Source organism: Aethalodelphis obliquidens, unplaced genomic scaffold (genome assembly GCF_003676395.1).
Source record: "Aethalodelphis obliquidens isolate GAN/ISIS:26980383/991018 unplaced genomic scaffold, ASM367639v1 scaffold3, whole genome shotgun sequence".
In the NCBI taxonomy this organism is placed as follows: domain Eukaryota; kingdom Metazoa; phylum Chordata; class Mammalia; order Artiodactyla; family Delphinidae; genus Aethalodelphis; species Aethalodelphis obliquidens.
Genome location: NW_020837947.1, coordinates 32,226,991 through 32,254,535, shown reverse-complemented (window position 1 = coordinate 32,254,535; position 27,545 = coordinate 32,226,991). Strand labels below are relative to the sequence as shown.

At 40.8% G+C, this 27,545-nt stretch overlaps 1 protein-coding gene across 3 annotated transcripts in view; it reads right to left on the bottom strand.

Moving 5' to 3' along the window:
- ARHGAP18 (Rho GTPase activating protein 18) overlaps nucleotides 1-27,214 on the bottom strand; it is a 132,465-nt gene extending 105,251 nt beyond the window's left edge. Inside the window, exon 1 of one of the 3 annotated variants that reach the window (XM_027086757.1) lies at nucleotides 26,887-27,214. In XM_027086757.1, coding sequence (XP_026942558.1) covers nucleotides 26,887-26,999 — 113 coding nt within the window. In that variant the 5' untranslated portion in view covers nucleotides 27,000-27,214. The remainder of the gene's footprint in view (nucleotides 1-26,886) is intronic. The other 2 variants (XM_027086751.1, XM_027086742.1) reach the window with 2 other exon arrangements.
- Between the last annotated feature and the right edge of the window lie 331 nt (nucleotides 27,215-27,545).

Sequence of the window (27,545 nt, the reverse complement as noted above, 5' to 3'; positions counted from 1 at the left end):
TCCAAATTTTACAAGCAGCTCATGCAGCTGAATAACAAAAAAACAAACAACCCAATCCAAAAATGGGCAGAAGACATAAATAGACATTTCTCCAAAGAAGATATACAGATTGCCAACAAACACATGAAAGAATGCTCAACATCATTAATCATTAGAGAAATGCAAATCAAAACTACAATAAGATATCATCTTACACCGATCAGAATGGCCATCATCAAAAAATCTAGAAACAATAAATGCTGGAGAGGGTGTGGAGAAAAGGGAACACTCTTGCACTGTTGGTGTGAATGTAAGTTGATACAGCCACTGTGGAGAACAGTATGGAGGTTCCTTAAAAAACTACAAAAACATGACCGTATGACCCAGCAATCCCACTACTGGGCATTTACCCTGAGAAACCCATAACTGAAAAAGAGTCATGTACCAAAATGTTCACTGCAGCCCTATTTACAATAGCCAAGGACATGGAAGCAAACATCAACAGATGAATGGATAAAGAAGATGTGGCACATATATACAATGGAATATTACGCAGCCATAAAAAGAAACGAAATTGAGTTATTTGTAGTGAGGTGGATGGACCTAGAGTGTGTCATACAGAGTGAAGTAAGTCAGAAAGAGAAAAACAAATACCGTGTGCTAACACATATATATGGAATCTAAGGAAAAAAAAAAAAGGTCGTGAAGAACCTAGGGGTAAGACGGGAATAAAGACACAGACCTACTAGAGCATGGACTTGAGGATATGGGGAGAGGGAAGGGCAAGCTGTGACAAAGTGAGAGAGTGGCATGGACATACATACACTACCAAACATTAAATAGATAGCTAGTGGGAAGGAGCCACATAGCACAGGGAGATCAGCTAGGTGGTTTGTGACCATCTAGAGGGGTGGGATAGGGAGGGTGGGAGGGAGGGAGACTCAAGAGGGAAGAGATATGGGAACATATGTATATGTATAACTGATTCACTTTGTTATAAAGCAGAAACTAACACACCATTGTAAAGCAATTATACTCCAATAAAGATGTTAAAAAAAAATTTCACAGATTCCAGGAATTAAGACCATAAATCTGACTACCACACCTACCTAGAAAGCCTAAGAGTGAAAAAGCACAACAAGAAACAAAGCCAACTGACTAAACCAGAGCATTTACAGATCTGCTCCAAACACATCTAGATAACAAGTTTACCTGCCTCTATACAGGTCCCTAAATGAAGATGGTTTACTCTTCTGCTATATGTATGTGTGTATGGTGAGAATCTAATTACATCATATTAGAAAGCACCATACAAGTTCAAAGTAATATTAGTTTTTTTTTTCCCTCTCTTCTGCCTCCTCAGCCATAACCTCAAATATCCTTACAAAACAGCTCCTGTACCTTTCACTCTCCCATTTCAGGACGTGGCTTGATTTTTCACTACACTGAGTATGGGAAGAAAAAGCCCAAAAAAGTTCAGTAAGGCAACCCAACACAGGGCCGGTCCTCAGGAGTCTGTAGGACCAGAGGTGAACCTGGGCAAAGCCAAAGCCTGGTCTGGTGGAACTCTCAAGCTGGAACCTTTGTAGTCTCTAGAATGGGAAAAGTGGCATGGCAATTCACTCTGGGGACAATCTACTTAGTCACTTTTCCCTAATTACAAAAGTAAGTCTTGACTAAAGACGCTGAGAAGTCTAAGGCCAAAACTGTATGGACAAGAAGAATGGTCCAGAGAAACTGAAGATTTCCAGGCAAATCACTGAGGAACCTTTCTGCCTTTTGCACTTCAGCAGTTGCAATAACACAGGATAGGCCACATCATTGCTGACCAAGCTATTTGAGTAGAACCATATGATAGACCATCACAATCCTGACTTGTCTCATTCTCTAGTGACCTGGATATGGAGAATTTCTACTCTTCCACAGTCCACTAAGCAGTGATCCTTAGCGAAAATTCTTACTCATAAGTATTTCTTTTTGTTTCTTTTTATATTTTCTGTTTTGCTTTGTTTTGTTATTTTTTTTCCTTCAGAAGTATTTCTTAATACTGTTAATAAATAAAGGTGGGCTCTAAAAATGAAAACATCCTGATGTAGAAAATGTAACATGAACCACAATTACTTATATACAAGCTCCACCTACTTGTTTCTCACTCCAGATCTGCACTAGTGTATAAATACAATCCTTAGCCTCTGGAGCAAAAATAAAAACACCACCTTATATGCTATGATGCCATTACAAACATATTTTCATTTTATTTGAGCTATTAACATTGCTTTTATAAACAGAATAAATAAAACAATTCATTTCATCGTTGCATTAGCTTAAAATACAACAACATGAAAGCAAATGTAAAATGAATAACAAACTAAAACCCACAGGATATTTATTAGTCAAGTGTTGTCTGATGCAGGGCAATCACTGTGGGACAATCCAAAGACATAAAACATTGAATTTCACCTTCTTGTTTTCCAAGAACATAGTGGGCAAGCCCATGGGTTGGCAATCTGTTATCCTTCCTCATTTACTGGCTTGCCTTCAGGAAGTAGATGTTCCAGGCAGCTACATAATACATCTATTGTTTCTCCTCCACTGTCTTATCATACAATCTCCTTCCACTACAGTGAAAAACCTATATCCTCTTATAGAAATCATTTTAACTTATTAAATGTATAATGCAACAATTGTACCAATAGAGCACACCATAATTATAGAATCATAGAATGTTTAAAAGAGAGGGTCACTGAAGATCCAGGATTTGAAAGCAGACATTGCCTCAACCCCCAACATACTTTCTAAACAAAAGTCCTTCCACCCCTCTCCCCACTTCCCCAGTTTTGGCTGAACCAAGGAAAGGACAATATTGGTGTCTATGAGTAGGAAGGCATGCCAGGGACAAAGAGATAGCTCCAGCTTTGGAATATAAAGCCACCCATACAATTTGTCTTTGCCAAGCCAGCAAACTGACATAGCCGCTGAAGCACATTTCATGTGGTCTCAGGCTAGCTCCCTTTTTAGCCCAGTCCCCAAAGCAAAAGACGAGGTCTTAAAGCCAAGTATCAGAACAAGAGGAATCAACCCCTAGCTGCCGCCAATACGGGTTGCAAATGAAATCTCCTCGTGAACAACTGGGTACCATTTTTTGTAGGCAGTTGTTGAAACACGGATTTCTGATACGGGTGTTACAGAGTCAAATCCTTTCATTCTGTTGGGTAAAAATAAACTAAAACACTGGAGATACAAAGAAAGATCATTTTGTCCCAAAACACTGTCGTATAATCAGCAATCATTTATTGACTGTACACAGAATGCCTGGCCTTAACTAGACGTTGATATTCAGGGATAAAGAAAACACCAGGCTCAATGCTGTTATGGTTATTATTCTAAGATGCATACAATAAATATATACATGTAGCTGAGAAGAAAGAAAGGACCGTTGTAAAGCAATTATACTCCAATAAAGATGTTAAAAAAAAAAAAAGAAATGAAGGACTACACAATAAAACACAAAGAGAATGTGTTTTTTTTTAATTAGCACACATCATGCATTTTTATCAAAGAAAAACATACTCATAATAATGCACTTTTATCAAAGGACATAGCTTGCTAATATTATTATCTCTTACTGGCTGTCTTATTCTTTATCTCTCCCCCTTCCGCTTCTTTTCTTGTTTACTGCTATAGCTTAAAGTAGTTATTCCCAGACTTGTATACTAGAAAAAAAAATTTGTTTTTAATTTGGGGTGGAGAGTATCAACACAGAGTTGCAAACTTTTTATTAGCCAAGTACATTTTTTTAATAAACTATATCTATTTGCACTAGCTTTATTTCATTAAAGACACTTGATCACATAAAAGAACACGTGATCACATTCATTCTAGTATCAACCACCAATATCAGATCCTTTCATATCTGACTAGAAGTGTGAATTATAGAACAAGAAGAAAAACCAAAAGACACGTAGGAGGAAAGAAAAACCTTTGTGGGTCAGAAATGTAATGGAGAATAGAGGGTGGAAATGGCAAAGACTTTGCTTATTTCACAATTTCCACTAGGGCCAGCACAGTTTACCTTGAACAATGCAATAACAAAGGACCAAGGTGTGTCTTTGCCTGGCACGGAGTGGATGAGGTGAAGGAGGATGTCACCGAGAATCTGAAAACGATGTAGAGACAACCAGAAACTAATAGAGAGGTGTTATCATGTGGGAGTTCTGCTAAGAACAGGATGCTGAGAAAATAGTTATGAGAAAATTACTTTAAAGTGTGGATTGAAAAGAGAAGCAGCTTGAGGCCCAGAAACAGGCACTGGACAGCACTGAGACGGCTGGCTGGGGGGCAGCAGTTGAAAAATAAAGTACAGATCTGAGAAATTTCAGGGAGAAGGAAAATAGCCAAGCTCAGTAACAGACTCCATGAGGAAGCCTGGGGAGAGAGATGTCAGTGATGACTCAGATGTCACGAGTGGAGAACAGACAGACCAGCAGCAGGACTGCCAGTGACACTGAGGAAGTACCAGAGGAAATGATGCATGAGATAGCTAAGAAACACTATAAATAGTCACATAGCTGTGGTTTCTCCGGCAAAAATGCATGTGCGAAACATCCTGCGTTCCACACCTTGGTTAAAATTTAACTGGGAGAATAACAACATGTTAATGACCCCAACTGTTGCTTTAAGAGAGCACGTCTAGGAATGCATGTGTGGGAAAAAAAAAAAAAAGAGGGAAAGTAAATTTCAATAGTGGCTGGCTCTGGAGTAGCTGTATAAGTGACCTTTATTTCCTTCTTTGCAGTCTTATTTATCTTTCCAAGTTTCCTCTAAGGAGAATGCTATTTTGTTGGAAGAATTTTTGAGGTTTCGTAACTGAGCATGTTACCATGCTGTGTTACTTTATAAGCTTCATGGACACACATGGAACACACACAAAACGTGTCCACCTACCTGAAGCATTATGGAGGTTTTAGCATACTAGGGCAACTCCAAATCATCACTCACACACCCATCGTACTCACATGCCCAACGCTGGATCATCCTGCCATCTGGTGACTTTCACATTTAACATACATCACATAGATTGGTCTCACTTCAGCCAAAGCTCATCATGAAAGCCAAGGAATGTCAGCCTAGTATTCAGCCTAACGCCTGCCAATGCCAAGAAGCTACTATTGCGAGGCATTTTTCACTGAGATCTGTAAGAAGTACTTCTTAGAAGTACAGAGGATATCAGCACTAAGATTTTCTAGTATTAAATAAGGCACTTTCTGGTCATAAAGAAGTAGAATGGGTACTTCCAAAGTAAATTGGGCAAATCCAGTATGCAAGGGACTACAGAATAGTCATTATTCCTGCCTCAAACTCAGTCTGTGGACAGTTGGACATCGTGCAGTCACTAAGAGAACAAACTCTGGAAACCAGACTGCCAGGATGCTTTGAACCCAGCTCTGCTCTACTACTTTCCTCGCGTGTCATCTCGAGCAAGTTTCTGAGCCTCTGTGCCGCAGCTTCTTCCATTGCAAAACAGAGACAAAATTATACTGACCCTCACAGTACTGTGAAGTACAGGAGTCAACATTCACATACAGGATATTGTAAAGTAGATAGGACAGCACTAGGCAAACGCAGGGCACCGTGGGAAGGTTAGCTATTATTTATTTTTCATAATAAATATTATTGAAATATGTTGAAAAAGCTCAGTCTTCTCAAGAATTATACTTACATGCAACCATGAACTGTGCTAATCTTGTTGGTGACCCTTTGATACAGTTAGGCCATATTCAAAAATACAAAGTTGCTTTTTTTCCTTCCCACTTCTTCTCATTCCCTCCCTGACCTATATACAAAGATTAATAGAGCCCACACTAGAGTTCCTCAAAAGTAACAGTAACCCAAGAGTGAGAGGCTGAGATGTTTTCGTCCCCACTGGGTCATGCTCTTCCCTGCTCAAGCCTTTCCCTAGGAAACCAAGGAAACGTCTTTGACTCAACAATCCAGTATGCTGGCAACAACTTTCAAAATGAAAAACAAGTTGACTCACTGTTTAAAAAAAAAAAAAAAAGTCTGTGCTAAAGGAAAATTAAGTAAACATATATTTTACAAAAAGCTATAATAACTAGCTCTCCTGCAGAGCAGTGCAGCCTCTCAGAATTCAACTCTTGAGTATTTCTTCAAGTCACCTCTCTAGATAATGAATCTTGTCCATTTGTGTATTAAGGGCCATCACAAACTGAAATACTAACTCCCACTAGAGCCAAACCCCACTACCAGTGGTTGGTTCTGTCATTTGCACTTGCCCTCTGCAGCCTGGCCTGCTCATCTCCTAGTGAGCTTGTCTCTTCTCAGCCATTCACACAAGGCTCCCTGAGCAGTCCACAGGTGATTATCAGGGAGCCCTGGAAAGCCCACCCCACCTCAAAATCTGGCCAATGACAGTAGCTTCTAGCCTGGCACTCCACCAATAAGATGCCAGGCCAGAGGTTCCCTGTCAGGTAAGCTGCCAAGTGCCAGAGGCTTACGCAGAATTTCCTTGGCCCCTCACAGGGAGCTAGTGTCTTCCAAGCTCAGCCTCTTCCCTGGGATACTAAGGAAGCCAACCACCTGGATATGAGCTGAACGCTTCCAAAATCCTCAGAATTGCAACCACAGAAATATTTATACAGACTTCTGGCTTTCTCCATATTCACATTTCTTTCAGAAGTCAGGGGAGTCGCCATGTCAACTTTCACTAAACTGTCTCCCTAAAAAACTATTCTTTATAAGCACACAGCTTCATCACTTCAAGACAATTGGCTGCAGGTGCCGGGCAGGTATTCCCCGCTCTTGTTAGAGCCTGGTTTCTACACACCATACCTTCAGGACTTGCAACTCAGGTTCATGGATCTCAGAGAAACTCTAAACAACCACAGTTTCCAACCGTCCAAGTTACTGCAAGCGACAGACACTACAAATGTTAGTTCTGGAAATACTAGGGGTCTGAGGACCTACTGACAGAGCTTGTAGCTGAGACCTTATCCCACAGTCAAGAAAGTGTTTTCTGATTGTCTAGGGCTGACAAGCCATGACCTCTATCTTCTACTCAGGCACCAATGGGACTCACCAGGACGTTCGAGCTCAGACTCAAAGCCCACCAAAGCCGCCCCAGCCTGAGGATACTTCTTTCATTCTCTTCCCTGAATATGGGAAGGAGACAGACAAGCAACTTTGTTCTAGGAAGTCAGACTTCACTATAGGAAATGAACCTAAAGGTAACTACTTATAGTTCATACAAAATGCCATACTTTCTTCTTACCTACATCTTACCTGTGTTGACCATTTCCCCCATCTCCCCATCGTATTTTGTCTCTCTCTGGATTCACTGACAGACTTATTGTGAGCTATGCTCATAATAGGACAGACAGGGGAGGAGACTGTCTAAGATGCCATAAGAGGTACAGTAGTGACCAAACTTTTTCTTTTATTTTTTTTCCCAGTTATTTGCAATGGGTCTGTGCGCTTTCTGTGGTTTACCTCATCTAATCCTCATACCGCCACTGAAACACAGCGAGGTTAACTTGCCCAAGGTCACATAATTAGTAAGTGATGGGTTCAAGGTACGAAACCACGCTGTCTCACAATCCCGAGCTCCTTCTTTTCACCACAATGCCATTCCGTTACATCTGTCCCAGCTTAAGGGAACCAAGGGTCTATACTGGAGCAGTTGGCTATTCTGAAAAGTGGGCAGGTTACACGCAGCCACTGACTGAAAGTAATCCCAACTCCCCAGTCAAGGTTGACCTTTGAGGCTTGCCACAAATTGGCCTCAACCTCCCCTTCTTGCCTTTCCTTCCACCTCCTGTCCTCTAGCCAAACTAGAATCCTCATAGAACTAACGCCCATCTGAACCTCCCTCTCCTCACAATATATTTACTTTCTTCCCCCAAAGCCAAATCCTACCCAACCACTCCAACAAGATGAAACCTGAAACTCTCTTGGGTCCTTAGTTGACTGTGAGATGTCCTTCCTCTGCAGACATCCATAGCAGGGTTATTGGTTGGTTTGTTTTAACCTCTATTATAGTGACTGTAACTTCCTATAGTGATTGTAACATGTGACACGGCTCGTCATCCTTAGCAGAAATTTGAAAACTCCGCAACAGGGTTTTCTCTCTGAATAGCACAGTGTACCCAGCATAGGACAGAACACAGTACCTGCTCAACACACTTCACAGAAGAGTTAACATAGTACGGATTTTTGTTTTTGTTTTTAAAGATGTCTCATCATTGACAGCTGCTACACTGAGTAATGAAAACAAATAGAGCTGCTACCAGTGACAATGATTCCATCTTTTGGAGATTCAGGAAACTGATTCTAAGTGTGCTGCATCTAAGTACTGTCTAATATAAAAATTTCTATTTTCCTTCTATCTCCTTGAAGATCTCAATGTCACAAGGCCAAGAAGATGCAGATTCTAATTCTTCAACATCCAAAAATGTACTTGCTGTTACCCTTCCTTGTCTAAAATGTATTGAACAAACACAACCAAGGGGGCTAATTTTAAATTTCTAGAGGAATTAATAGTTGTTATCACTAATGATGGCTCCCCAGCCAGACGTCTGAGGCCTCATCAGCAGCTTAGGACAAATGTATCAATCTCTAGCATGAAAGACAAGGAGAAACCCGGCAGTGAGAGGCAACAGGTCTCCTCTCAGATGAAGATAGGAGCTTCCTCCCAGGAAGGAGAAATGGACAGCTATTGCTTTTGCATTTGAAAGTACCAGAGTACTTCCATGAAAGATACAGGAACGATAATCCACTTACACATTATTCTGCATTAAGATGTCCTTTTGGAGTAACTTCAGAAATCAGTGCAAGTGTGAAGGCAAAATATATACATACAGACATCTTTCTATTCCTCTTTTTCATCACTTGGAAAAAGCATACATTTTTCCATTTGCTTTTCGTGAGGACCTGAGAAAACAGCATCCCTGGAAAAACAGTTCTTTTTCTACCGCCCTCACTCCTGTCATCCCAGCCTTCAGATTTTCATTCTGAATTCTGAAATTACAAAGAAGTTTTGACCATTTAAGTCAACTTGCCATTTAATTTTAAAAGGGGGCCAGTTAATTTGTTTTTAAAATAATTTCATAAATTTAAATTATGAATCTAATGCTAATAAGCAAACATACCAGACTGCTTTGGCTAAACAGTCCAATTAATAACATTTGATTTATCTATTTATTTTTAAAGAAATTTTATTTATTTATTTTTGGTTGCATTGGGTCTTTGTTGCTGTCCACAGGCCTTCTCTAGTTGCAGTGAGCGGGGGCTACTCTTCATTAAGGTGCGCGGGCTTCTCATTGCAGTGGCTTCTCTTGTTGCAGAACATAGGCTCTAGGCACGTGGGCTTCAGTAGTTGTGGCACGCGGGCTCAGTAGTTGTGGGTTGCGGGCTCTAGAGTGCAGGCTCAGTAGTTGTGGCGCACGGGCTTAGTTGCTCCACGGCATGTGGGATCTTCCCAGACCAGGGCTCAAACCCGTGTCCCCTGCACTGGCAGGTTTCCTAACCACTGCACCACCAGGGAAGTCCCTAATAACATTTTATTAATCACAAAATCAATACAAATTTCCTGCCCATGTAAACTCATGTGTATGTGTGTATGTGAAATCACTGATACGGAAATTATAAGTAAAAATTAACCAAATGACTAATTCACGAAGCACTAATATTATCTTCATATATGTGCAACGTCTAAAGTGGTACATGCCATTAAAATGCATAAAATCGGGGCTTCCCTGGTGGCACAGTGGTTGAGAGTCTGCCTGCCGATGCAGGGGACACGGGTTCGTGCCCCGGTCCGGGAAGACCCCACATGCCGCAGAGCGGCTGGGCCCGTGAGCCATGGCCGCTGAGCCTGTGCATCCAGAGCTTGTGCTCCGCAACGGAAGAGGCCACAACAGTGAGAGGCCCACATACAGCAAAAAATAACATAACATAAAATAAAATAAAATAAAATGCATAAAATCACTGCTGAATTAAATACATGCTTATCAGATATATTCCTGTAAATGTTATACTTAAAATGGAAAACTCTTAAATATCTGCCGTGGATTGAGCAAAAGTGGTAGATTTTACCCTCGGCTCAAATCACCTGTCATTACATACAACATATAAAATTCTCCAAGTGTAAAAGAATTCATGTTCTAAATATAATAAAATGATGATAATTCAGACAGTAAAGAAACAGTTGATTGTTTACATTACTCACAAGTATAATTTTAGAATCTATAGATAAGGTTTGCTTTCAAACAAATAATTAATATAGTCCTTATTTACTTTTTATCCAAGACGTAATGCAAATAAAATATTAAATAGTATAAACACTTTAAAATGCTCATGCACAGGGACTTCCCTGGTGGCACGCTGGTTAAGAATCTGCCTGCCAGTGCAGGGAACATGGGTTTGAGCCCTCGCCTGGGAAGATCCCACATGCCGCGGAGCAACTAAGCCTGTGCACCGCAACTACTGAGCCTGCACTCTAGAGCCCACGAGCCACAACTACTGAGCCCGCGTGCCTACAGCCCGTGCTCCGCAACAAGAGAAGCCACCGCAATAAGAAGCCCACGCACTGCAACAAAGAGTAGCCCCCGCTCGCCGCAACTAGAGAAAGCCCACAAGCAGCAATGAAGACCCAACACAGCCAAAAATAAATAAATACGTCTATATGTTAAAAAAATGTTCATGCATAGAGCAAAGGATATATATCTTTTTTCTTTTTTCTTTTTTTTTTTTGGCCACGCCACACACCATCTGGGATCTTAGTTCCCCAACCAGGGATCGAACCCACATCCCTGCAATGGAAGCTCAGAGTCTTAACCGCAGAACCCCAGGGAAGTCCCAGGAGATATATCAATAACACAGCATTATGTAGATTTGTAGCATTTAATATTCCTCTGAAAAAGAAGGAAAACTTTGCATGCTATGAGCTTAAAAACATACGTCGCAAGTTAGAAGATTCATGAGAGATCAGATAAATCTTATATGCTTCACAATATTTGGACATTTTCTTAAAATCTCTGAAATTGTAAATTCACTTCAATGCTATCATCATTTTTGCAATACCAATTACTTGAATGACAGAAAAAAGATGCTAGTGGTACACGAAAACGCAGTGTAACAATTGCATTACATCTTGGTCATTTATAGATGGGGCTCAGTTTAAGCTGTTCTTTGATGAGTAACATAAGGCATGTTACAGCAGTGCACAAAATCCTCACAATTTAACAGGTTATTTAATCCTTAATTTAGTTCATTAATAAAAATGAGATGAGGAAAGAAGTAGTGAGTGTGTGTGAGGGAGAGGGAGTCAATGACCCAGAAATGGTCACCTGCAACACAAATACACTAAAACTTTCCCTAAACCAGTCCTTGACAAAGGACTACATCCTTAAAGAGACTTTGGCCACATCTCTTATCAGCACGGGGTCCTTAGAAGCCTGGGGAACTCCCCTTAAAGAGCAAGCAGATAGGGACGGGAGCAGGGTGGGGAGACACAGTCAGGCAGATCTTTGCTTTAGCCATCTCCATGGAAAGATCTATCTAACCTTCAATGAATTTTGTGCATTTTAACATTTTGCTCAGGAAGCTAGTTTGTCCTAATGAAATTCACTCTTTCGATCACTTCTTCAAGATGCTTGGACTATTAGGATTCCAGGTGGAAATTTAAAGACCAACTCTCTCCAAGCTTTAAAAGTGACTGGCTAATGTTTCACAGAACAAAATGTTATGAGATAGTTTAAAATTTCAGTACTATCAATTAAAAATAAAAGGTATACCTGAAGAGACGCTTCCCTGGCCACGTCCCCAGGAAGCGTAATTGAGGAGATGTGAAATACCCTACAAAGGCACAAATAAATAGTCTCTGGTGAATACCTGGCCCATGTCACTGCGGGAATCTTCTCCTGCCCATCGTCTGTTTTCTGCCCAAAAGGCTGTTGAGAGGCTGCATACACACTTCCCTGTGGCCAAGAGCCCTGGTAACTGCTCTGCCCAGCAGCCTAATGCTCTCACTCCTGGTCAGCCCACGTGGCCTTCTGGGTTCTTGGCTTCTCCCGCAGGCCAGCTCTATTGCCAGCCAGCACCTCTGTAAGGCCACAGGAGCAATCGCCGCATACTTCCTTAACTGCTCTCCTCCTCTTCCAGGCCTAGGCCCAGTTTTCTGTTCTTGACCCTGAAGCCCAGGGCACCCCTCCTACCCTAGCCTGAGGCCTCTGGACCCACTGGCCTGAGACAAGGAAGGGCTGGGCAGCCTGGGCTTCTCTGTCAAATTTTCACACTGTGAAATGGTTTACTCTTTTCAAACTGCATGCTCCCTTCCTTCCTTCCTTCCTTCTCCCCCAAAGAGGCAGGTTGCCCATGGAGCTAAGCCTGCCTGAGCAGGCCCCTTTCTCAAGACTATCCCATCATGCTTGGTTTCCTCGGCAGCACAGGGTTCATATTTTCCTTCCCCCTTCCCTCTCCTCCCTGCACTGGGTCTGCAGACTTGGCTGCTTTGGAAGATCGCTCCATGCAAACCATTTGCCTGGGTACAGAGAAAGGGTATAATGTCAAGTACTGACAGCTTTAGAAGGCAGAGAATCTTAGGAGACAAATCGATTTCTTTGGGTGATGTGTGCATGCTTTCCTGTGTGGTAAAGCAGCACTGAGATGGCATCCCAGGAAAGCTCTGAGTGGACAAAGAATTCTATTTTTGCTAAGATTAGCAATTTGTGGCAACGGGACATTTACGGGGACATGTCATGCAGGGACAGCTTGGCCTGGAAATCAAAATCTATTTATAGAACAGGTCTAGGTTTAGGACCAAGAATAAGGTAATCCCCAACCTTTGGCTTTCGGACAAGTTTCAAATTACTTTGCCTAAACGTGGAGAAGCTCCAGAAAGAGCTGTGGTTGAGTTGATCACTTGGTTAGTAGTTATAAACTAAGAAAATCTATTTGCTATGAAAAATATCCATGGCTAGAAGATAGTTCTAAGTATATACTGTCCAGTCAGCCAGCCCTCACCACCTTATTTTCAGTAATTTAATCAAAAGCGCTTTTAACGCTCCAAATAGGTCATTTTATTTTGAGACTTTTGGGTCTGTGGTAGGCCAAGACTTTAATGTCCTTGCAGCCCCCTGAAGTGCTTGGATGACTTTACTAAGTGAAAAGGAGCTGTTCATTAGCAACTGCAACATTTCCACACTTTCCCAGTTAAAGAAAATGGCTCGTTTGGATTTCAGTGGAAAATTCTCATGTGACAGAAAGGGTATTGAGACCACCTAGACTGTTGGGGAAGACCCGGAGACAATGTAGCCTCACAGCTGTCTTACTGTCTTACTTTTCTAGCACTAAGGAAAATCTGATTATTGAGCCCTTATAGAAAAATACAACCACCTAATAGCAATGACAGTGGTGATGGTGGCAGTATTTTATTTATTTATTTTTAATTTTATTTATTTATTTATTTTTGGCTGCGTTGGGTCTTCCTTGCTGAGCGCGGGCTTTCTCTAGTTGCGGCGAGTGGGGGGCTACTTCTCATTGCGGTGGCTTCTCTTGTTGTGGAGCATGGGCTCTAGGCACAAGGGCTCAGTAGTTGTGGCTCACGGGCTCTAGAGTGCAGGCTCAGTAGTTGCGGCACAAGGGCTTAGTTGCTCCGTGGCACGTGGGATCTTCCCGGACCAGGGCTCGAACCCGTGTCCCCTGCATGGGCAGGCAGATTCTTAACCACTGCGCCGCCAAGGAAGTCTTGGTGGCAGTATTTTAAAGGTACATCTTATTACTGTGTCATGCTGGTGTCGGGAGATTTTTCAATGCATGTGAAGAGAGTCTCCAGTTTACAAATGCCTACTGATGGAGAGAGAAGAGAGGTCCCGGCCTGGGGCTTTCTCCTTTACTTCCCCATGGCTCCTGCGGCCCCCAAGGCAGCACGGCACGTCCAGACTGCTGCTCTGAAAGACCCAGATCAGGGCCTGCCACAGAACACATCCCACCCTTGAACTGAGGCCCCACTGTCATTCAGACACATGTGCTTGGAAGGGAGAAAAACGATAATGGCCCCTATTCTATACCAGTCAGTAGGATGAAAATGACCAAGGTTCAAATCACAATTGATCTATATACAAGCTGTACGATCTCAGACCAGTTATTCTGTGTACATGAGCTTTGTCTTTCTTAAGATGTGGATGGTAATTCTCACCTAATGAAGATTAAACAAAGTCCATTTTAAAGGGCTTTGAACAGAGAGTACTCAATAAATATTTGTTTTTCTTTTCCTCCGTGATACCATTTGCACCAGTTTCATGAATAGCTGACCACAAAATGCCAGGAGATACCTCAAGGCCACACAAAATTATTTACTTAAATAGCAGAATTTAGTAAAACTATTTACTACTTCATTGCAGTAAATGGTATCTTGGGGTTTGAAAGTAGTTAAGGTTATCTCCCGAGGTGCCTATTTTACTCCTAAGTGAATTGCTGAGAATCCAGATTCACAGAAGCTTCTCTCAATATGAAGACAGCAGAGTTTTATTATATAAATATATATAAACACACACACGAACTACCAGACAACCAAACATTCTGTTGTAATTTAACTTGCTCTGCATATACTTCTAGAAACCATATTCAGCTTACAAAAGTTGGAAACAAATAATTTCTATGAACAGCACAGTGGTGAAGACCCTGATAGCAGATTGCCCAGGTTCAAATCCCAGTCCTGCCACTTAGCTCTAGGACCTCAAGTGAGGTTCTCTACCACTCCCCACCTCCATTTCTCCATTTGTAAACTGGGAGTAATATCACCTACCTGCTTGGGCTGTTAAATAAGTTAAGATAGCCTCTCTAATTTAGTGGCAGCAATCCTTCCCTGAAAAAAACACTGGTGTTGTCCTCTTCTTTCAAGGAGAAAAAGTAACATATAACACATCTACCCCAGACCCTCAACCCGTTTTCCAAAACAAAACACACAGCAATACTCCAATACACAATTAACAAACTATCATTTTGAATGTAAAATGCTTAAGTGCTGTTTACTGAAGATCAAACTATTAGTAAGATTAAGTGTTATTTCCAAGCAGTGACGTGGCATATATCCTCTTGATTGACACTGGGTATGTTTTTCAAGATGTCCCCATTATACTAAAAATGTAACTCGAGCTATTTCCTCCACATTTGTGTTTAAAATTTCGTTATTGGGTATGGAGGCATACGTATAAATTTTCTCTATAAAAACATAAGTTAAAAAATGTTGTATTAAAAGATGTATATTCTATAAAGCTTGGGTATTAAAAAGCAATAAACATTCTTACTGTGGAAATATGTTCACCAAGGGGAGATTTTTACAGGTATGCTTGTATCAATAAAACAGATAGTGGCCATAGAAGAAGGGTAATTTTTAAAAACCTATTACTACCACTACTACCAACACAACAGAAAAAGCCCAAAATATGTCCCTAACTCCAAAGTATACAATTTTTGAACATTTTTCCACTTATAAAGAAACAGCAATATTTTGGGATTTCACAAATTGTGTTCCCTGGAACATTGGTAACAAGTGTTATTAAAAAATAAAAAAGGTTCCTAGGTCAAATAACTTTAGAATATTTAAAATATGCTTCTTGTTACCAGTTTTTTTTAGCAATTCATAAATACTAGCTAAAATATTATATGCTACAAGGCGTCTTGCAGTAAACTTTATTTACACTAAAATATTGGACCACGAAACTCCTTTTCAACAGAACACCTAGTAACAATATTTCACACACAATTTGGGAAACAGAGCTCTATTCCTTTCACTTATTTATTAAAGAAATTTTGCTTTAAGCAGATTAACAAAGTATTAGTCTCTCCTGAAATGTGTAAAAAGCTATTAGGACAAGCCTTTCATTTTAAAGACACATAGCCTGGCCTTGGCTTTCAAGCTTCAAGCTTCAAACTAAGCTCAAAAGGGATTAGTCTCTTTCCTTTACCTGCAAAATGGAGATGATATGATTTCCGATCAATAGTATAGGGACGGGAAAATTGGTGTAAATGTGTTTCTTAAATGACCTTAAAATCTTAGGAATTAAGTGATCTGATGAATAAAACATGACCATCATTGCTATAGACAAATAACTAAAATTTATGCAGCAGGTTCTCACAAAAACAGGGGCAGCTCTAAGCTGGAGACACAAAGTATTTTTAAAGAAATAGATACATATTCTAATCTTCAAGTACTAATTTTAAAAAATTTCCTTCCTTTAAGGGAAAAACACTCCCCCCACCTCCACCCAGAGTTCAGAGGGTGTCCTAGCCACTTATTTTCCTCTTTGCTTTGAAGGAAGTGTGACAAGAGACAAATCCATTTAAGTAACTGGTATAGTAAAGCAATGCCTCTAAACAAGAAAGAAAGGATACCCTACAGTGATGCTATTTAGGTATGCTAAGGCGCAATGATAGGAATTATTGGACGACTGCTAAATTTAACTAACATTCTGGGAGTAGAAAAAGCAAGCAACTCAAATACTGGCAATTAATTTTTATATAGCCTCTGGGATGTTTTCCATATGTACTATGTGATCTCAAAAAGATTACGTATTCCAAAATACTACATCTGTGTCCAATAGTCCCTTAGAGTAAGTATCATTGGATGTAAACAAACAAGGGCCTTTGGCAACTCTGCTGCTATCAAATAGAGGGAACATGTTCTATACAAGGAAGATCTCATTTCTCAGGACTCTATTCTTTCCAAATTCAAATTCACTTGTGCCTAAAATCAAATTCAAATTTAGCACTTTTGTGAGAAACGTTTTTGAGAATCAAGTTTTTTTGTTTCTGGTGGAAAGAAAAAAAGGCTCTATACTAAATTGTCCTGCAGACATAAAACCCAACCGTTCCAAAATATAAAATACCCATCAATGCACAAATATAGTTGAATTCCTATTATATACAGGGTATTGAATCCATCTAGCGCTTAGGATTAAAAAAAAAATCAAGCCCACCCTTGAGGCATTTATGTTCTTAGTAAATAGAAAAATTTCTACAATATAAACTTGCCTAATAAAGCAAGGCAGAAGGATAAACGCACATAGGATGTGTACACGTACTAGTGGAGAATTTTAAAGTCAAGCTCCAGGGAAGAGAGGTTTCTAAGAGGAGTTGGCAATAAGACCAGAAAAGGCAGGTAGGGCCAGATACAGAGAGACTGGAATGATAACTGAGTAGCTTATTGCCAAAGATGACCTCTTTACCAAGCTGTGTAAGCCATTCCCTCACTGAGAGGTGAAGCCTATTCCTCCATGCTCTTGAATTTGAGACGGGATATGATTAATTGGCAAACAGAATATGGCCAAGTGGCATTGAGTAACTTCTGAGGCCAAGCCCCAAGAAACCTGGCAGGTTCCACCTAGACTTCCTAGAATGCTCACTCTGGGGTAAGCCAGCAAGAATGTAGGAAGTCTGACTCCTCTGATTCCGCCATGCTACGAGGAAGCCCAAGCTAGTCATGTGGTGAAGCTGCACAAGGAGAAAGATGAGCCACCAGCCCAGGTGTCAAACCTGTGCATGAAGACGCCTCTGATGATCCCCTTGCCCCAGCCCATCTTGCCTGATGGACCCCAAGAAAGAACTTGATTGTGATCCTCCAGAATCAAGAGAGAAAATTGTTATTTTAAGTCACTAAGTTTTGGGTGGTATGTTACACAGCAACAGCCGACCGAAACAGTCACCTTGACCTTCAGGATAGGGGTCACAAATGGTGGTACCTGGGCCAGATCGAACCTGCAGACAGGATTTTGGGGGGCTTACTCAGTATTTTTAAAATTCTAGCTAACATTTTCTAACAAAACCCACATTCTTCTGAGGCCTGCACTTTCCAATCATCCACTTCACTTATTATATAACCTGCCAGGCCCCTATTGGTCCTTAAGTATAGAAACCTTTCTCTAAAAAATGGGAGCAAGGGATTAATACACTTATACAATTACCTAAATATATCCAGTCTGATGACATCATATAGTTATACTATAATCCAGAATGATTCAAAAATGCCATAAATCAAAAGAATTTTAGCCTGGATATACTGAAGCATATATATCCCCATTTTTAATAATAAATTTTAAAAATAACAATGATTTACTTAAAAATAAATAAAGACATCATTCAAATTTACTTCTACCTTGATCTAAATAACTTCTATCAAGATGATGGGCCATAGCTTTGACAGTATTATTTGGACCAGAGAGAAATGAAAAGACACACACTTAGTAACTCTAGTCAAAACATTAATTATAGAATAAGCTGATCGAGTTACATGTTTCTAGACCACCTATAAATAGCCAAAGTTCCTTTCAACTTTCAGTTGCCAGCTCACCTTTTCTTACTCAAACCAAATCTTAATTATTCAATAACAAATTATCTTAAAGTTTTATACCTCAAAAGGGGGAACCATGCCACGGTTTCCTAAATATGATACTGAAAAACACTGTTTCAGAATCCATCTGTATTATAATGCAAGCTCCTTCAGGGCAGGAATTCTTACATTTATTTTATTCTAGGCTTATCATATACATCCAGCAAAAATCTTCACGGTTGTTTATTAAAATACATGTTAGGATTCTTTTAAATAATTTAAATTTTAAGACATTCTACATTTACATATTTTTAATGCCTTTCTAAGTTACCCAAATCTCATTCTAGGTAGGATTTCAATTTTATGCTGCTCATCAACAATAAATAATTCTTACTCTTTTTCTCAAAATATAGACGATATCTGACAGACGTTAGCATTCAGAGATAAACCAGATCTCTACAGCCAACCCACCCAAACTTCAAGAATTCTTGTTAGTATGAATTCCAATATTTTTCTACACAGCTTCCGTTTCACAGCAGCATGATGTTAAAGCATTTCCCAGTTTATTAAGTTAATTACATTTTACAGTTCTAATCTGATTCAACTAGTGTCACAAGAACATATATCAATTTCCATGTTCCTAAATCTTCCAAATAAATGACAAACTTAGACAAGTGCATACCCCCTAACAGAAGACGGGCACATGTTAAGGGGCTGTGGAAAGACATATCGTATCGGCATGTGCAGGGCTCTCATGTACCTTGAGAAGGACACCGTACCAGAGTAAGACGAAACTAAAGGCAGCAGAAAAAAGCATCACTGTCACGTCTCAATTCACAAAGATCCTAAGAGGCAACAGAGAACAGTCACCCCCAAGTTACTTGAAAATTTTATTTAGGTTTGAAAAATGTATTTCAAAACCTGCTGTTGGGAACTCAGGACACATTCTCCCATAGCAACAATGCCACAAATATATGGTGCTTTGAGTTTTCCAGCAGGTGAAAAGAACTCCGCGAATCCAGAAAATGGCACGACTGGAGAATCTACAGCTCTCTGGGATTTGATTACCATGTATGCTGTTTTTCCCCCTACGGAAAATGGCTACTGCATTACTCACTGGCATACATCTCCCTCCTCCCTCCAGTTCACTATCTCTTTCTTTCCTCCAGTTACTCCCACTCCCACCAAAAAAGTCCCCAGTCTCTTAGAGGTGGAAGCAAAACAGCCTGATCCTGTGAGCCATTCGTAAGCAGGAGCTACCGAGCTAATAGCAATTTGAAAGGCAGGTATGAGAGGGATTTGAGAAGAACTGGCTAAGGGGACAGAGTTTCCTAGCCTAGGCCCAGTGCACAGTAGGCATTTAAAGTTAATGTATTATTTATAATAATATGATGAAGAGAAAAACCAACAGTATAGTCTTTAAATGTGCGCACTAAATGAGAAAGGGGATGGGGCTCAGGGGGAACTGGGTGGTGATCTGGACCATGGATATCACACCCTCAGCTTAGCTCTGCTCCGTGAAACATCACTTTTAGGTTATAAGATCAAGAGATGTTCAGGGACTTCCCTGGTTGTCCAGTGGTTAGGACTCCACGCTTCCACTGCAGGGGGCAGTTTCCCAACCAGTTTCAATCCCTGGTCAGGGAACTAAGATCCCAAAAGCCGCAGGGCGTGGGCAAAAAAAAAAAAGAGAGTTGTTCAGAAACTACACAAATATATTTTAAGGGAGAAAAAGCGTAAAAATTATCCTGTCTTCAAAAACTTTAGGTATGGTGATATACTAGTACTTTTACCTACAAGTGTTCAAATAACCTAAAGTCAATTCGGTCTTTGAGGAACATGAGAAAATAACTTTTCCTTGCTCTAAACAAGATGATTTTCCATCTTATTAAGAGTCACAAACGATTTAGAAATTTATATCCACCCAAACTATACAAAGCTGTTTAAAACAGTCACCTGTGCCTAACAGGGGTTTAATACCTTTAAGCCCTTTTTAAGATACTGTTTTGGTATTCTTAGTAGTTATTAACATTAATATAATCTGAGATATTTTTATAAATATCTTAAACTTATTCCACAATATTATTTTTCAAATTAAGAAGTTATATTGCATATGTATTAAAGCAAGCATTCTTTTCCCGAACCACTTACAAATCAATTTCAAAAATGCTTTCTAACAGTATTTCCAAATTAATTCACCCACAGGTCTTTGACTGCCCTGCATCATCACAGACAATCACAGTGCTTTATGTCAAGCACTCTTTTAAGTACGTTACATATACTAACTCATTCAATCCTCATAATAACTCTTGAGTTAGGTATTACTATGCCCAGTTTGCAGAAGGAAAAGAAAAAACTGAGGCTCTATGACATTAAATAACTTGCCCAAGATCACACAGCTATTAAATGACAGAACCAGGACTCTGACCCAGAGAGTCCAGTTCCAAAGTGATTACACAAAGTAGGTGTAATCACTGCACCCTACTCCCTCTCACACTCATTCATTCAAACTTTTATTACCTGCCTAGAGTAGGTCAAGCACTTTGCTAAACCCAGGTAAAGAGACAAAATAAGGCAAGATCTCCATCCTCAAGGAACTTACATTTTAATGCGCAGCATAAAAGGAAAGTGCAAATTAAACCCAAAAGTTCGATATGACAATTCTGGTTCAGCAAAATGTCCAGGGAAAAGATAAGATATTGTATTGAAAAGGATTTAGTAATAATATTCCTGATGTTCACATTTTTTTTGAATACTTTCAAAAGCTACACATTTGATCTTTAAAGTGAACCTTGTGAAGCCAAGCATTATTACACTCATTTCACAGATGAGGAATCAAATAAGTTCTGAACAGCTTAGCAAAGATGCCGCATTGCCTTTGGAGGGAAATTGCCCCGCCTACAGAATCTGCTTCTCTAAAAAGACCCCAAATGGTCAAATCATAGGCTTCCTGGGAGAGTTCAAAAAAATTAACTGGGCAAACCTGATCCCCTTTCAAAAATTTGAAATTAGTCCGTCCCTTTGCTATGAGATGTAAGATGATAGAGGGCGACGAGGGTGGGGTATCCATTGACAGCCAAGGTCAAGCTCGAAATGAGGAGATTATAAAGCCAGTGGACAGAAAAGAACAGAGTCCCAAAAAGAGAGCAACATGCCATGTGACCAGTCCTGAGGGAAGAAGACAGGGGATATGGTCTTTTCCTTATGACCCAGATGTCTGCAATAAACGTCATTTTCCCTAAAGACACAAGTGTTCTTTGCAAAAGCAACTACCGAAAGAGCATGTGTCAAGTGGATGACGTTTCACAATTTTTTCCAACACAAAAATTCAGATACTTAGTGGGCTTGAGTAGAGAAAAGACTCCAGATGTAGTAACTGGCCACACAGATCTCCATGGTTTCTGTTTACTTCCTGCAAAAAAAGGGATAAACTTGGCCAGCTCATAGCAACAAACACAGAAGTCAAAAGAATGTGTCTTCAGAATTATCCAGACGTCATCCCTTCTACTCACTCTGCCCTAATCCACCCCCAACACCTTTACTTATCCCCACTCTCCTCAAATATGAAAACTTCTTATTTTCTGTCTCCTCTTATCAAAAGTAAAACAAAGTCATTAAAGAATCAATACTGACTAAAACTTTGACAACAAACCATTTCATCTCGGAGTATTTGTATGAAATGAAAGGTTTAGGTCAGGACAGTAATCACCTAAAGGAGAGAGTTCAGGAAAGGACTGGCATCACACCCAGCCTAGCACACCTTCTTCCCCAAACCAAGCTTGGAGACCATGCTGCTAACTCCGCCCACTCCCATCCTCTACTCCATCACCACCCAAGCAACAGCCTGGAGGCCTCAAGTTTCTGCTGTTCCAAGCTCTCTCACAGGGACACCACAAGGGTGACAAGTAGAGAGGCTTCTCAGGACCTTTGGGCAGCATTCAAATCAAGAAGATGTAGGAGAGCAAAGGCCACCACAGGGAGTGAGACCTCACAGATCCACGACCATAGAGCACAGGGGACTTCCACTTGACACAAGTGTGGCCTTGGCCTTTGGATGCTGAGCCCTTTTTCTAACCTGTAAATGATACTCAGGTGTACAGATAATGAGGAATTTTAAAACAAGAGAAAAAATAATTCATTTTGGTGGGCCAATCATTAAAAACTCTTTAGGCCTAATTACCAGGCAATCCAGAAGCCATCGTGTGCGTTGTTAAAAGCATCAATTTTTGTGAGTCCGTCATGCTGCAACACTCTCAAAAACAAGACAAGTACTAAGAACTTAAACACCAAAAGAGCAATCATAAACCTTCAAAGCACTAGTCCCCGTTAGAAAATAAAAACAAAGGCAGACAATGAAAGAAGTAAGTGTACCGTGGAAGACAAGGAAAGTTTTCAGCAGGTTTTTTTTTGTTTTGTTTTTAAGAAGGTAGGGTTCTTGAGATTTATAAATCCTTATACTTGAAAGGCATACACCTAATATAAGTCCCATGAAGATAACTTTAAACAGGCCCACAACAATCACATGCCTCACAGATGAGGGCGGGTAAAAGGCAAATATCACAGAACTCTAAATAAAGGTAAGACCTGCCCAGTTAGAATACTGGGTGTGTCTTTTAAGAATTCAAGAGAAAGTTATGAATAGGGCTTCTAAATGACACAGTCAAAAAAAAATCAGTTTTTAGAAAGTACTCTTATGCCAGCACATGGAGGACTAGATTGATCTAGAAAACAATTATCCATACGGACAGGTTAAAAATGTATTTGGTCAGTAACTCCTGCAAAATTAGAATGAGGAATCACGCCTTCAATGATAAGGCTAGGAAAAATAAAAAGAAACAGTCGTTCACTTATGACATAATTGCAATATAACAACTCTTCGCCATCCTTCCTTCACCAAAAATATATAAAATTTCAGATAACACACAAATTCAGACGGAAAGAACTCTATTCATGATACAGTACATATAGGTTTTTTAAAATGCTGTAAATTCACGTAAAAGAAAGACATTAGACGATGGCAGCCCTCTGCCAGGCCTGAACTTTTACACAATGGTTAATTTTCAGTTATGCCATTTTTAGTTAAGCATAAGGATCATGCCCACGTTTCTTAACATGTGACAAAATGATATTTGTGAAAATGCTTCTGAAATGAGGAATAATATGTGATATGCCGCAAAGCTCGATAAGTTCTTTCCTTTTCTGTATCTAGTGTGAGAGCAAGCAGCAGCTAGCCATAAACCAGGCACTGTTCTATGGGCTTTAGATCATTCCACTTAATCCTCTCAGTGAAGTGAGCGCTAATATGAAGTTCAATTTACAGGTAGAGATTTAAATAACCCTTCCAAGGCCACACTGAGAATGAGTGGGAGAATCAATCGGGATGTGACCCCATACAGGCTGGCCCCCGAGCCCAGGTTTTCAGGGTTTATGTCATCATGACATAAACCAAGCCTCTCGCTTCTGCTTGCCCAACACCAATGGCAAACGGGGTCAACAAAACAAGATCTTACATGATGAATGCTATACATTTACTCATAGAAGACATAAAAATATCTCAGACGAAACTAGAGTTCAAAGGTTTAATAAGAAAAATACCATTTGACATTAATGTTTATCAAATATTAGCAAAAACTGATAGGAAGCAAACAATAGTTTTTCTTAAAATGATGGGAAAGTCAAGGGAAAACAGTAAGAATAGACAAAACGCAGTATTCTTTGAAAAACTGCTTTGCAAAAGTAAACATTAAGAAAGCTACTTGAAAATTAACAAGTAAATAAAGTCTTATAAATATAGCTACTCATAAAAAGTGGTTTCCTCTGGAAACATTTGACTATGCACAAGTCAGTCAGAACAACTAATGTCAGCGTATTTCTTCAAATCCTAATGTTTTCAAGAAGAAATATAACAAAACAAATTGAAAACAGAATTCTGTAAATATTTGAGAGGGTCTAACCATGAGTAGGAAGAATTCCTTAATCAGGTATCCAATGAATGTGTCCTGATAAAGAGGGATAATGGAATGGAATGGAGGGAATTTTAGACTAACAGATAACTTACAAAAATATTAATTCCCTACTATCGCAGCTTCCCCAAAGACCAAAACAACAATTAAAAAAGGACCTGGTAACATAGGACTAAAACTCAAATGCTTTCTATAAATATCCTAAATCATATACATAATCCTTTATACTTTTCAAATGGCATATAGAGGAGTTCATCTTATTGAACTAAACATTTGATTAAGTAGTTCATCAAAGTGCATATTATTTAGGAGAAAAAGTCTTGCAATAAGCCAAGTTAGACTTCTGTGCTCCCTTCAACAACTGCTGAATAGGTAGATGGGAACACAAGAGTCTAACTTTTGTCTTTTTCACAGTTTGTTTTGGTTTGGTTTTGACTTTTGAAGAGCTTTTTAAAATAGGCATCAACCACCAAACTTGCACCTCAGGGCTGCTTGCCAATGCTTCAAGTACACGCTGACAACCTCGGGCCAGAGCCAAGCCCTGGGCCCAGCCCCCTCACCACCATCTTTAAAGGCTGGCTCCTGATCCCATCCCACCCTCAAATCCCTCCTCCCACCACCACCGCCCTCCCGCCCCAATAGCAATATCTCAACCTCTCCAGGCTAAAGAAGGTGCCTCCCAAAGAAACACTAAGCTCATCTGATAAATGATTCCATGCTTAAGGGTAAAAGCCAATAAGGACTGTCCCTTTTCTCTCCTTCCCCCCCTGCCCTCAAACCAAGGCTCCCGTCTTCTCCAGCCTAGGACTCTAATTCAGTGGTAGGAATTTGGGGCCAGTATGGGCAAGCAGTATGGCAGCCAGTGGGGGAGGCACTTGGGAACAGGTCTGGCACTACCACGCCATGGAGTGCGCTCACTGTATGAGCAGCTGCCCACCCTACACCCTCTCGATTTTGCGCTAGCCTAGGTTGAGAATGATCCTGCTCTGGCCAAGGATGAGAATGAGCTGTTCCTCTCTTTTGTTCTCTCAACCCACTCAAGTATAGGCCACCCACAACAGGCTGCAAAACCACAAACATCGGATAAAGGCTCCATATCTCAATATGCAGCCCCAGGCAAAGCCCTACGACAACAGACCTTGCAGCAGCCTAATCCCTGAGGTTTGAGTCCTCAAGGTAAAAATGAGAGGTCAGGACTCAAAGTCCCTAAGGTTCTTTTCACTCTCACAATCAAGACCCAAAATTCAGCTCAGATCCTCAGGCCATCCCAGAGTAAAGTCTCTGGAGCATGTGCTAAGTCTGCATAATTCTGGCCATTTTGACCGTCAAGGGGAGTCCAAGTTACAGACAGTAAGGCGTTGGCGTTGCAGTCTGCTTACTGCTCAAAGGTTACTATCTCGTTAGCGTGCTACAGAAAAATGGATGAGAACACTTTATGACCCTCTCACACAAAATAAAATGATAACACATCCAAAGCACAGGCAGCAGTTCCCTTTTATCTTTGGAAATGAATTAAGTCAATGGAATACATATGGTGGTTGCAACGTGAGAAAAAATTCTGGTCAGCCTGGGAATCTAGCGCAGAGTATTACAGCCGTTCCATTGATTTTTATGCCCCTCCTCCACATCTGGGGATTTTAAAACAAATGAAAGAAGGCATTATTCCAGCTTAAGGCATAAGCATAAGTCATAAAAGAACAAAGAAGGTTTTATTATCACATTAAACATCAAGGAGGAAATGTGCTTACTGATAACTAATTTAGTATCCTACCCTATTACGTTAGCATTTGCTGTTTGCAAGCTTCTAGGCCAATATTTACAATTTCTATCTAAGACAGGAGGTAAAAATGTTCAGCTAGTGAGAAGGTCATTAAGGAAAGGAAGTGGGGGGAGGCTTGGAAAAACAGAACAAAGTACACAGATAGACGGTACTCTTTGCACCTCAGTGGTCTATAGAACATTCGCCCTATCTGCCTATAAAGTGATTTAGCATTAACCACAGGTCACTCTAGCAGCAGAGTACTACTTCCTGACACAACCTTTTTGAAAGCTCCCCCACCAACAAACAATCTACATACGCCAAAGAATGTGAAACCTACTGCCCCAGGCCAGTGTCTTGGGCTCTCTGCCTAAGAAGTTTCCTTTCAGCCAGAAGAAGGGGGGAAAGAATCACACTGTAACAACAGCAGATTGTAGAATACAGCGAACAGCCCTCCTGCTTGTTGGCGCCGTTCCCAAGCAGCAGTTCCAGTGGCTGGGCCTTGAGCCCATTCAAGAATTCCATCTCACAGGAAGTGTTTCAAATATAGTTATTTGATCTTTCAGCATTTGCAAATGCACCTGCTGAGCAAGGAGCCTGACAGCCATCGCCCCAGTTCCTTCCTATCCGTCTTCACCAGTCATCATAGAGGCGGTTTCAGGATTAGGTGAGGTGCAAAGTACAGAAAACCCCAGCCGAAGATTTCTGCTACTGCACGAGGTTAGCGCGACCTGTGGCTTTTGGTTCCTTTCTCCCCACACTAACTTCCCTGTCACTTTTTTCCCCCGTAGCAGGTAAGAGGGCTTTGTTTTGTTCTCTAGCTTTCAGGTGCCCGGGCTTACCTCGTGGTGGCTTCCTCCCCTCCCTTGCCATGGTTCCCCCCCAGGGCCTGGTCCTTGCCGCTGGGGTGGTAGGCAGTGAGCACAACTCCCTGGGAACTGGAGAGCCAGCTCATGGTGAGAGAAGGGGCATAATTTCTGCGATCCTGACACAGCGGAGGGGAAAGAAGTTCCTGGCTCTCCCGGCAACTCGGCTCATTAGCATCGGCCGGCTCCTCCCACCAAGGCCAGCGATTCACAAGGGAGGGGCGGGGCCTCTCCGGCGCGGGGCCGCCGACTCTCCAAGGGGGAGACCGGTGACTCAAAGCGTGGCAGCAGCCCGGGGACAACCCCAGTCCGAAAGGTTGCAGTTAAGGGGTGGGGGGTGGCGGGGGTACTAGTTGCTCCCACCCCCGAGTTATTCTGATCTGATTAAACAGCCACGTTGCAGCCGCCTCTCAACGTTGTAAGCACAAGCCGTCTTGGTTAGGAAACAATGAATTACTGCGGAGCCTTTTTTTCCCTTCTTAATTCCTGTTTCCATCTGGTAATTTCTGCCGCTTCATGTAACGGGAGTAAGGGCTCTTCTTAATCCCTTCAAGGTCAGCATTAAAATTAACCATAGCAAAACCCAATCAACCTGCCCAGCAAAATTGTGCCATACAGGTGACAAGAAAGTCCTT